This window comes from Sturnus vulgaris, chromosome 1 (genome assembly GCF_052056855.1).
Source record: "Sturnus vulgaris isolate bStuVul1 chromosome 1, bStuVul1.hap1, whole genome shotgun sequence".
Classification (NCBI taxonomy): Eukaryota; Metazoa; Chordata; class Aves; order Passeriformes; family Sturnidae; genus Sturnus; species Sturnus vulgaris.
In genome coordinates, this window is record NC_142243.1 from 109,148,940 (window position 1) to 109,161,755 (window position 12,816).

At 40.0% G+C, this 12,816-nt stretch overlaps 1 protein-coding gene across 1 annotated transcript in view; it reads left to right on the forward strand.

The window, feature by feature from the left end:
- COLEC12 (collectin subfamily member 12) overlaps window positions 1-12,586 on the forward strand; it is a 96,589-nt gene extending 84,003 nt beyond the window's left edge. The window contains exons 5-10 of the mRNA XM_014871272.2: window positions 2,255-3,301; window positions 4,718-5,206; window positions 5,333-5,469; window positions 6,207-6,316; window positions 7,999-8,144; window positions 9,317-12,586. Of these exons, the coding sequence (XP_014726758.1) occupies window positions 2,255-3,301; window positions 4,718-5,206; window positions 5,333-5,469; window positions 6,207-6,316; window positions 7,999-8,144; window positions 9,317-9,336 (1,949 nt within the window). The 3' untranslated portion in view covers window positions 9,337-12,586. The remainder of the gene's footprint in view (window positions 1-2,254; window positions 3,302-4,717; window positions 5,207-5,332; window positions 5,470-6,206; window positions 6,317-7,998; window positions 8,145-9,316) is intronic.
- The last annotated feature ends 230 nt before the right edge of the window (window positions 12,587-12,816 follow it).

A 12,816-nucleotide genomic window follows, 5' to 3' on the forward strand; every position in this document is an offset into this window, starting at 1 on the left:
ACAGTTCTCACTGAAGTCACTCTGAAAGCATTTAAACTTAAATAAACAGCCACTTAAATGTTGTCCTGAGGAGAGAATCTTCTCTGAGGTAAAGATGTACAACATAGCAGAAGCTGTTCTACAGCATGAAAGATTCTACATAAAATGAGCACCTGTCACCCAGTCATCTTGATGCTGGTTTAGCAATTAAGATTCAAAACTGAAGGCCATTTTATGAGGTACACAAATAATCAGTTATTCAAAATTCTTATGTCTGTGGCAAGTGTATTACTTCCATAAATTGTTTCTTAATCATCTCAGGGAATACAGGACATAAGATTGTTATCTGTTTGGGTGTCCCAAGTGGTATCAAAGTTCTTCATTTTCAGGAAGATGTAACAAAAAATCATGCATAAAGATTCTACTCTCTAAGTGTACATTTTTACTTTTCTTCCTATACATAGACATATAGTTTTTATTGTAGAAGTATTAATATACACATACATGCATGTGATTCTTGAAATAAATTTTGTCTAGTTTCGCAAACCTGTATTGAGACCTGTATTTCTAGGAAAACTTCCTTGCTTGCATCTTGATTATAAATTTTTACAACTTTTTTCCTTCAAAAAGGAGCTGATTTCTAAACTATTTGCACACTGCACTTAGTTCAAAGACATGGGATAATTCATTGACATGTTCTTTTACTGATACATCTACAGAAGTAAATGGTACATTTTAAAGCTCATGCAACCTTATGGATTCTATTTGGGTTATTATATTATGCTGATTAAATTTTCATTACTTGGAGCACCTTTGCTTCTTTCTTGCCCACACATTTTTATACTCTGCTGGATGGATGCTCAGTGAGATGCTCAGGATCATCAGTTCCCATATAAGTGTACCTGCCATGGAGGAAGTTAGGAAAGTTCTGGAGCAGTTGGAATAGGGGACATAAAAGTAAGAGAAGTGCTGTAGGGCCAGGAGGATAAAAGCATGGAATGGAAGACAGGCCTTCAGGGATTAGCTGTATGTGGACCTGGCAGTTGTCAGAGCTGTGTTAGGAAAACAGTATAATTCGAGCTATAGCCAAGAGGTAAACACAGAGTCAGAGCTAAGAAGATCTGGGGGAGAAGTGGCAGGGAGAGGAACTGTGCTCAGGAAGATGTCTGTCCACAAAAGGCTCCATAAACACTTCAGGCTGAAGTCTCACAAGCCATCATTTGACATTTGCCATCATGACTCATTCAATCACACCAGACAAAAGCTCCATACACAGCTGTATTCACTGTAATTTATGAAAACCATACTGCTCTCTCTTGGCATCATCTGAAATTATGGACTTCAGACTGTCTAATTCATAAATAGAGCTACACTTAGATGAGGACAAAAATATATGGACTGTAAGCAGGATAGTGAAGTGACTGAGGTCAAGCAAGGGAGTCTTCCCTGAAAGCAAGTGTTGACTGCTTATTTCCTTGGTTTCTATGTCCTGGATGATAGGCTGTGCAATCTCAAATGCTATATCATACTTGGACAAGCTTCCAGAAGTATTCCATAGGGCAATGTAAGCACAAGCAGAGGTGTTCCTCAAATATGAAAGGTTTTGCCTTCCTCAAACTTAGAACATGAGGAAACAATAATGGCAAAATAAATGTCATTAAAAACAGTAGTAATGTATTAGAGAGAAAACCTGAAATATATCTTAACCTTACATATCTGAAGTAGCCTGCTGGCAAAGCTTTTGTCTCTAACCCAGATTGCTTTAAAATAAATATGAGAACTTACTTAAAACTAAACCCAAGATTTTAAAAATTGGAACTATATATACTACATCACAATGAAGGTATTCTGCCTGCAATGAGAAGAAAGAAGAAAACATTAACAGACAAAAAAAACTTCTGAGCTTTCAGCAAAATCCAGTTTTAACTTCAAAGCCTACACTCGCTGATACCTGTTTAATGTTTTAATTGTTTAATTTTTCATTCAGAACAGCATTACTTGACTGCATATACTAATCAATATCTAACCATCGTTTTTTCCATTTGTGATGACAGAATCACCGTTTTGTTCTCCTCAGCAAGACACAAGGTCTTCATCAATTCCTCTTTACTTTTTTTCTCTATCTAGAGGCAGAACTTTGTTTAGTGGTTTCTCTTTTCTGGAAAAGATACTGAACAGTTCGACAACCTGACTGTTCTTAAAATACACTGTGTTGTTTTATACGGTGTTTAAAAAAAAAACCCTAAAGCCTTTTTTTTTCCCCCCTGTACAACAGATGACCAAGCTGGACAAAAAGCCTTGAATACTAACACTGAACTGTCCAGCTTCAGATCTGACATTCTGGCTCTTCGTCAGCAACTCCATGACATTGCAGAGAAAACTTCCAGAAACAAAGATACATTGGAGAAGCTGCAAGAGTCTGGAAATGTATTAGATGATAGACAGAACCAAATGAAAAGTGCCTTAGATAGTAACTCTTTAATGATCATCAGTGTCAATAAGACTCTTCAGGCATATACTGGCTATATCAACAATCTTCAACAAGACACAAGTAATATACAAACAAACCTGCAAAGCCAAGAGCATTCTCATAATGTTATCATTATGAGCCTGAACAACTTAAACCTGACTCAAATACAGCAAAGAAATCTTATCAGTGTCTTACAGAAGTCAATGGAAGATACAAGCTCGGCTATTCTAAGAATCAGGAATGACTTTCAAAATCTGCAGCAGGTTATCCTTCAGGCCAGGAAGGACACTGACTGGCTTAAGGAGAAAGTACACAATTTACAGGCTTTGGCAGCCAACAACTCAGCAATGGCAAAAGCCAACAATGATACACTTGAAGACATGAACAACCAGCTCAGCTCCTTCAGTGGGCAGATGGAGAACATCACCACAATTGCCCAAGCCAACGAACAAAGTCTAAAGGATCTCCAGGAACAGCATAAAGGAGATGAAAACAGAACTGCTGCCAAATTCAGCCATCTAGAAGAAAGGTTCCAGGTCTTTGAAACCGATATAGGCAATATCATCAGCAACATCAGCTACACTGCTCATCACCTACGGACACTGACGAGCAATCTCAATGAGGTCAGGACAACTTGTACAGACACCTTAAGTAAACACTCAGATGAGCTGATTTTTATGAACAGCACACTAGCCAATATTCGCATAGACTCTGCATCTCTCAAGGTGCAACAGGATTTGATGAGGTCAAGGTTAGATGTTGAAGTAGCCAATTTGTCAGTAATCATGGAAGAAATGAAGCTGGTGGATTCCAAACATGGCCAGCTCATCAAGAACTTCACTATTCTACAAGGTATGCAGCTCCCCTAATAATGTGTGTGTGTGTGTGGATTCCTGCTTGCATGACTTCTTTAGTTCTGTGAAAGTTCGCGCTAGTCCAGAGTCCTGGGGTTTTCCATTATCTAATCCCAAACTTTGGAAATGTATGTGTAGCTTGAATTTTCCATACTAATTTTTCTATGCCTTTTTTACATAGATAAAATTGGGATGTTATTAAAGAAGGTTCTGACTTAGCAAAATTTTATTCTGTCTGACTGACTGGATCTGCTTTTGATTTAGTTTCTAAAATAAGCAAGTGAAGGTGTGGATCATCAAGAAACCAATCCCCAGTAAGGAGGAAATGGCTAAAAAATATATGTTGGACTATTCCCAGAAAGGTCCGCCCTTACTGAAAAACAAGTTGCTATTTCACTTTAAGCCAGTTGTTAGTCTGCCAGAAAACATCCTACTTTGCTTAGTTTTTAATACTGGGATACTTTATTTTCTCCAGAAATAAATAGCATCAGGTTTAGGAAGTTTCTCCCAGCCAAATATTATCCCAAATGAAAAGAGCACTCATATTTCCAATCAGATGTGAACCAGCCTAAAACTCTAATCACAAATATAAATCCTTTGCTCCAAATAAACTAAGGCTGCTTTAGAGCCAAGATTACATGTCAGTAACCTTAACCGTTCTCATTTCAACTAGGCCTAAATGATTCCAGCTTGGAAATCTATCTCTGGAGGAGTTTGAGTTATGTAGAAATGGTGCTGAGGGTGGGAAGGTATTGACAAGGGATTTGCTTATCCATGCATAGAATCCCAAATTGTTTTGTTGTTTATTGCTGTCATAGTATTGCCATTTCCTGTCATGGGTTATTGCTCCCTGTCTTGTTAGAGCTGGCCAATTTGCAACTTCTGGTCTTTCCCACAGTTGGCCTTTTGCTCGCTAGCCATCATTTTGTCTCTTTTTGACACCCCATTATTGACAGACCAACAAACAGGATCAGGAGGAAAAGTCCTGGGTCTAAGAGCAAAGAGATGAGTGTAGAAGGAGAAGGGAGTGTGGCAGAGTGAGGGAATAGGACCACCAACATACAGGACTAGTGCATAAATTACTATAGAGTAGTGCACAGAGTTTTGCAGGGACTGGTGCCTTGGCTGGTCACCCGGGGCACGATATCACTGTCCAGTTCATGTGACTGGGTGTATCAGAGTATTTTCTGTATCCTGTACTTCGTGGAGGTTAAGGAAAGAACAACAGTATATAGGGCCTGGAAAGCAGATGCACTATTACCAGCACTGACAAAAGCAGATGTTAACCCAGTTTCTGTGTTGTTAAATATGCAGTGGTGCTGGTCTGAGATGTATTGAACAAGCCCACCCCACATGGGCTTTTTTGTTTTGTTTTCTGTGCATATCCCCACTTTGCATGCTTACCTTGTTCCAGGCCCTCCTGGTCCAAGGGGACCTAAAGGTGACAGAGGCCCTCAAGGTCCTCTTGGCCCCGCTGGCCTAAAAGGACAAAAAGGAGACAAAGGAGAGCCTGGACCACCAGGACCTGCGGGTGAGAAGGGCCCACCTGGGCCAGCCGGGCCGCCAGGAGAAAAAGGAGGGAAAGGTTCAAGAGGATCACCTGGCTCCAAAGGTCAGAGAGGTTCTCCTGGCAAGACAGGTCTGCCTGGACCAAATGGAGACCCAGGGCCACCAGGGCCACCAGGCAAGGATGGTCCACCAGGACCTCAAGGCCCACCAGGATTTCAAGGCCTGCAAGGAACGGTGGGAAGCCCAGGGTTGCCAGGACCACGAGGAATAACTGGACTGCCTGGAGTCCCTGGGCTGCCTGGTCCGAAGGGCCCACCTGGCCCACCAGGGCCACCAGGTCCTGGGATGCCAATGGCACTGCAGAGTGAACCTACGAGTGTACCTGAGGCTAATGGTAAGCCATCAACACAATGCATGCTGTAGATGGGTTTGGGTATGAGTTCCCCTATTTATTACTGGCCCTATTACTGCTCCATTGAGTTACCAATAACAGGCTTAACACAAAAAATTCACATCACAGGTTGTTCTCCCCACTGGAAGAACTATACGGAAAAGTGCTACTACTTTTCAATTGAAAGAGAAATTTTTGAAGAGGCAAAGTTATTCTGTGAAGAGAGAGCATCACGCTTGGTTATCATCAACAACAAAGAGGAGCAGGTAATTACCTTCTCTTGCTGTTTTCCAAGGAGGGAGTTTGAAGTTGTTTAACATGTAGAAACCACAAGATAGTGGGAAGCTGAGAGCACCATGAATTCATATAGTAGAAGTAAACACATCGATTGACTCATTAGAGTTCTGTCCACCCTCTGCCTGATCAGCAGCTTCTCCCTGTGCAGAAGGGTAGTGTGAGCAGAACTGATGCTGACCCTGAAGGTGGTAGGGACAGAGCAGCCAGAAAACCTGCTGAGAATTGTAGGAGTTTTGAACCTTTAAAGATGGAATCCATTATGCCTTGTGTACTATCAAAGTATTTTTTGCAGCAGTGAATATAATTTAATTTTAAATATCTGATTTAATACACGCAGTCTAGGACTAGTATGACCCTAAAGTATCTTTAGTCTAACTATATTTTTAATACTATTCAACATGGCAGTGGGGATGTCAAGATACAATCTCTTACTCTTTGGGCTTTTTTCAATTTGTATCTCTAAGATATTAGCTGTGACTTTATGTCAACCTAATTTTCATGCCTAGCTCTCTCTACCTCATTGCAAACACTGAAAGGGATTCTAGTCTGGGAAAGGGGTCTGAAGGCCAACTCCTGAAACATATCATCAGCTTAGAAAAATTTCTCTGGCCCTCCCTATTCTGGTAACGAGGCTTATGAAACCAGTAGAGTTTATTGGCTCCAAAGACTGTTGTCCTTCTTATGGACTAATATCTTTCTTTCACAGCAATGGATAAAAAGACAGATTTTTGGGAAAGGCAGCTTCTGGATTGGACTAACAGATTCAGAGAAGGAAAATGAATGGAGATGGTTGGATGGATCCTTACCAGTTTACACGTACGTATATAAAAAGCAATGCTATCACTCTTGCTGACACTTCTAAAAGCAGCATCTAGAAATTATCTAACAGATCTAGATGGTTGTAGATGCCAATAATTTAATTTGTTACTAAGGGTGCTGGGGTTCTTTCTCTCTGCCTTCTCCATGCACAAGGATTCTTTTCCTTGCCAGGAAGAAAACTGAATATTGAATGAAAGAATCACATAACTACGCAGCACAGTGTTTCTTGCCAAAACTTTTGCTTCTGACTTTTATTACGAAGTTGAGATGGAAAGCACAGTTTTACTGTTTTGGTTTGAATTTTCCTTATTTGCATTACAACTGGCTATAAATAGAGTACTCATTCTGATAAAAAATGACCAGTCTTTAGATGAAGCCCAAATCCAAGTGGAAAGCATTCAACATAAGGAAAATGCATGAAATGAGGGCGTCCATACATTGGCCAGCTGGGAACTGAATTGGCAGCTTTCCAGGAATCCTAGGGCTACACCTAATTTGTCCTAAATGGAACAGATTGCAACCACCCAAATTTTTAAAGCTGAGGAGTAGACTAAAAAGTTTACAGATCTGAACATGCTGTGCTTCAGAAAAACAGGCTACACAGTCAGTCAGATGTTATGAAATGATTAGCTGTGATCTCATTGGTGTTCATTTAGATGAAAAACATGGAAAAAGATTAATTTCAAATGAGCCGTAATATTTTCCCCTTTCTCTCCTTTCCCGTTTTCATCTTTCTTTCTCTTTATGGCAGCACTGTGACTGATCCTACTTAAGGTGCTGATTTTAGTAGATTTCCACTATACCATGGTTTTAGGTACTCTGTCATAACCTCAGAGCTGTTGGTTACAGATTTCTGGAGTACTTCATTATTTCTGGAAAGCTGTGTGTCCTCCCAGATGCCTGGTTGGACGCTCTATGTCAGGCAGACTTGTTTTTTAGCTGAGCATGGTCTGTGTCAGCCAGCAATCACAACCTCCCTTCAACAACCTGTTTCTTCAGGAAAATGGAGCTTTTAAGTCCTGAGTTTGGAAGCGCTTCTCACTCATTAAACAAAAACAGGATGAGGAAACACTTGCTGCAATATTTTTTTACTTGCTACATTCAATTTCGCCATCAAAGCTAATGATCTCAAAAGATGTGTGTAAATATGTGCATTTCTTAAAAGTCAATAGAATTCCCTTGCCATCTGAGCACGTGTCCCTAAAACACATGGATCTTTGCTGTTCCTCCCAAGATGCTCACTTTTGGTGCAGTCAGAGGGCTGAGTGCCTTTGCAAAGAGCAAGGGCAGGCTGTTGCCCTCTTGGCAGTACCTCTGAGCCTGTGGGCTCTTCTCAGTCCCATCTGCCAGCAGGAATGAGGTGTGCAGGTTTTGCAGGCTTGGAGCAATGCACATGGAGCATGGAGCACTCCCACTGTGTGTGCATGTATACTCAGAAACTAAAATAAAGTTCATTGGTCTAAATTTAGGTCTCTGAGTTTTGGCAGCCTGAGGCTGAATAGATTCCCTTCTCTGTAGCACATCTGTTTTCCATTTTCAGCAAGAGTCATGTATTGTTTGTATCAATGTGTATTTCCCGTTCAGAACAGATCTCATGATGTTTTCGTTAATTTCTTGTGGTGAAAACCTGCCATGTGTGCTGTGTTGTGCAATCATATCTCTTCCTTTTTTGTGGAAAGAAACTGGAAAACTGGGCAGCCTGATAACTGGAGTCACGGGCATGGGCCAGGGGAAGATTGTGCCGGGTTGATCTATGCTGGGCTCTGGAATGACTTCTACTGTGAAGATGTTAACAATTTCATTTGTGAAAAAGACATGGACAAAGGTAAGCAAGGCTCTTGGTTTAATTATCTCATCTTGCCCATAGTAAATGTCCTGCAGCTAGAGGGGAGATCTTGGTTAATGTTACAGCAGTGCCTTGTTGAGGAAGAAGGGCAATCACATGTGAGGCCCTTCTACTCAGGTCCAGATACAAGTGCTGGATTTATTGCTCTTGGAAAAAGTAGCCTCGAAGCTGGCTATAGCCATGGCATCCTCAGCATCTTGACCATTTCCTGTAGGCTTTACACATGCCTAAAATTTTGGGCATGATTTAGCACATGCTCCAGGTCCTACCCACACTGGAAGCTGTCTTTATAGGGTCAGTGGCCACACAACAGGGAAAGCTGGCCTTAGGGTGGCTCAGGAACCAGCCTTCAAAAACCAAAAAAACTTTGTTTTGAAAGTTTGTACAACAGGAGCACTTGGTGACTGCTAAGAAGTTCTTAAAATTCCCATCACTTCCAGGAGATGTTCCATGGGACTGAGAAGCTGGGTCCATAGGCCATAAGCATCTCATCTGTTGCAGCTGGAGTGAAGTACTCATCAACTGCCAGTGTGGCCCAGCAGTCAGCCAGGTGTTTGCCACAGGGCATCTCTTTCTGTTGACACAGGCATTTCTGCAGGAGCAGAGGGCAGGTGGTTCCCATGGCTGCTTAGAGCCTAGCCCCATCGTCACAGAACGTGGTCAAAGCTGGTGTTTGTGTTCATGGTGGGGCTCTGCCTGAAATGTTATCTCCTCCATACAACCTGTTTAAACATTGCTTTGCCAAGGGTGCCTGGCTCCTGCAGTTGGAAAACTTGTCTGTTGAATTTCAGTGAAGGCAGACATAAATGTCAGCCATAGCCAAAATTACATCCCACCCATATCCCCTAAGACAAAACTAAGTGCTGAACAAGCTTTGTGTGTATAATTCTGTTTAGATGTCCAGAGTGAAAGACCATGTGTAAGTAACAATGAGTTAACCTGATTTTGCTACATATATTTGTTATTTTAAGAAAACTTCAAGGTTTACTAATATTTATCCTCCAGGACTTACAGGACCTGAATATGAGTCTGCCCATATTTTTTACATACCTTGATCTCTGTAAGTTTTCTTTTTGGAAATTTGTTTAATCTTCACAGGCTTTTTACAGGATTTTTTTTCTTTGTTTTTCTTTGTTTCTCTCATACTGTAGGGCAAATTCTTGGAGTGTAATAGGCTGTGACTTTACAGATACCTTCATATTAAGGAAATTTATGTAAAGAAGAAGAAAATCCTGGGAAAGAGCAACACTGTCTTCCAAAATTGAAAAAAAAAAATGAAAACAGAAAAAAGCAAGCACTGAAAACTGATTTAAAAGCATCAAGGAATTCAGCAGTAACTCTTCTCCAGTATTCTGTAATTATTTAAGGCCTTTTGACCCTCAGCATCAGGAAATACTGTTGGACTAATTCTGTTTTAGATTTTCTTCCCAACCTGTAACCACATCCATAGACAGCTTGTGTCTTCTGAGAAAAGACATTCTGTCAATCTGAGTAAGATTGTTGGTCACTCATATAGAAAAACATACAAAGCAACTGTGTAAACAGTTGCTTTATTTGCTAAAATCCCAAATGTAGGAAAATTATACAGATACACAAATATATAGATTTTATATAAATATATATATATAGTCCAACTCTTATCAATAATATGGAATATACTTTTAAGAGCTTTTAAAACTTTGTATTTTTGTACAAAATATTTGCTTTTTACAATTGTTCTCTTTTTTACTGACTTTTTTTACAAATATAGTGCACAGGGGCCAAAGAAAACAATAAAGGTACTAATAATTCATTAAGGTTTGCTGTCAGGCCTAGCTCAGCTATAGAGAAATATTTTTCCAGTTAGAAATATTTTTACTTTCCCAGATGATTTGTTCTGGTTAAATAACTTTTAAAGCAGATTTTAGATAGCGTTTTCCTTAGTGTATGCAGTGTAGTCTGCATGTGTAACAATTGACTAAGGACTAGATACTCATTATAGCTCTGATCACAGCCAGTGTTTCATCAGGGTACTATGGAAAGACCATTTTAATAAAACCAACCTTCCTTGCTTCCTTCCTTGCTTGCTTGCTTGCTTGCTTCCTTCCTTCCTTCCTTCCTTCCTTGCTTCCTTCACCTGCCTGCCAGTTTACATTCCTTCCACTCAGGAGAAAATTCCATGGAAGTAAATATCGGATTTTGAATAATAATTTTGAAATATTTTCATTCCTTCTCTCTTCTCATAAGGAATTCTACCCCAGTAGGTGCCACACATACTGCAGGTCAAACCCAGGTGACAGACTTTATGAAAAGAGAAACAAAGAAGCTGCACACACTGAAATATGTTTGTTTTTAAGACAGATTTCAAGATTTGGTGAGAAAAACATGCCGTACTCAGAAAAGTCTAGTAAGCTTGCACTTCTCCAAAGTGCTTTGTAAATCGATCTCTCAGTTTTCTTGGACTAGTACTTGTCTCCCAAACAAAGCAGAAAATAAAATATGCTGCAAAGCAGAAAGAGATTATATCATTACCCAGAGAGTTTCCTCCACAATCTCATGAGCCATTGTCTAGGCAGCAATATTGCTTATGAGGAATTTTAAAAATTAGCAGATTAATTCATGAGCAGAAACCTTGGTATTTGTTTCCAGTTTTTATGCCCTTCTCATGGCCACATGCTCTACAATGAAGGAAGTTGTTTTGGCTTCTTGGGAAGGAGAGTTGTTTTTCCATTGCCTCCTAACCTGACATTTACCCTGGCTGAATGCAGATAAGTTTGATGAAATACTCCAGCTCTGTTGGAAAGAGACAAGATTTTGTACTTCAGATTTTCAAATACTGCTCCTAAGATCAACCAATTAAATTTCCTACATCTCACATTCCCTCCAGTGTTTTAATTTCAATTTTTTTTTTTTTTCAAAATAGACAAAATGTTACATTTGGGAATCTGTCCTGTGGGTACAAATTATATACGAGACAGGAACAACAGAAAAACTGCATCTGCTTAATTAAAAGTGAAAGGTCTATGTATTACAGCTGCAGAAACCCTGTGTCAGCATCATGGAGGCAGGGCTTGTCTTCAGACAGTCTGGGTTTTGTGAGCCTTTTCTTTTGGCTTTTTCATAAGTGTTTGAATACAACTTGATTCTGCCATGTGCTGTCATGCTGTACCGAGCATGTTCTACATGCTGTAGTGTTTACATATATATTTACACATTGTCTGTGGAGATAATGTTAAACTGTTAGGTTTGGATGATGAGGTACAAAACTAGTATTTTGTGTGCCCAGAGAACCTCACAAACCCTGGTCAGTGGAGCTTTGAAGAGCCACACTGAAGTGGAAGCAGTGCTACCTTTGTTTTGAACGTTGGCTTATTTAGGTGAAATAAGCCTGTTTTGAACATCTACCACATGAAATTACATTCTTCATGCTTTTTATTGATGTCACAGACTTCTGTCACCAAAAGAAGTGAATGAGAAATCTCTGTTTAACCCCAAGCTATATTGCTTCCTTGCCCAGATTTCATCCTTCTCTTCCTCCAGCAACAGCAGTGATGGTATTTAAACAAGATCAGATTATCCAAGAGTTATGTAGTGTCCTCCAGTCAGAGGAATGACAAGTTGAGGACACTGAGAAATGAGACGTGACTGTGCTCACACCCTCTGTTCACACACTTGAATCAAACACTGCAGCTGGTAGACAAAACTGGATGAAGAGGGATGCTGCAGTTGCGTGCCTGATGTGTCCAGTCATCCTCAAAATATGGCCTGAGCAGCCAGGCGTGCTGAGATAGACCATCCTTTTGACCTAGTATTCCTGCAGGAAGGAAACAGAGGTGTCCAATAGCAACAAGGACTGAAATCATTGAGAGGACCAAGAGAGTGTTAAATCAGCTCAGGAACACGTCACAGAAAGAACAGATTGGCAGGAGCGCAAGCAGAACATTAGAATGGGCCAAAAAATTGTCATGAAAATCAGACCTGCCACTCCTTAATGGGAAAATATCCCCATCAAATCTTTCTGTATGGTTTGAGTAATAATGCAGGTTGGATGGAAAGTTTTAAGTGACAGCAAATTATTTTGTCCTAGCTTGAGTTTTTGCTTTCCTTCTTATGCACGAGTATTGTAACTTGTTGTATTAAACACAAATTCCCATCATCCTTCTTGTTTTACATAAAATTAAATGCAAGTTTAATGCAAGTACCCTGGCAAGCACTGTGAGTGTTGGAAGAAAAAAAAGGAAAGGCAGAGAAGGTACAAAGTCATTGTGATTTACATTAAGTTCTGGATTTCTTAATGTCATTTCTGACTTGTTTCGTTAATTTATTTGGAAATGCCTTCAGCTGATTAGAGTTTATAAATCTCAACTCTCATTTCCTTTGTTGTCTATAATTAATACTTGCAAATGTCCCAATAAAGGAATCACTAAGCGGAGACATGGAAATGAATGTTGTTAACTGTGCATGTGTGTGTAACCAAGAGGGATGTGGAAATCAGAGAGATGTGGAGCCAGGACATTCATAGGTATTAAAAATCAAACTGATGAAGTTTTTTTCCAGTAAAGCCTTTGTTTTCACTTACACCATCCTGGTTCTGAGCATGACTGTGGCTATCTTATCCTGTAATTGCAGGCTAAGTGCCTTGTTCTCACACCACATAGGGGCTAGGAACATG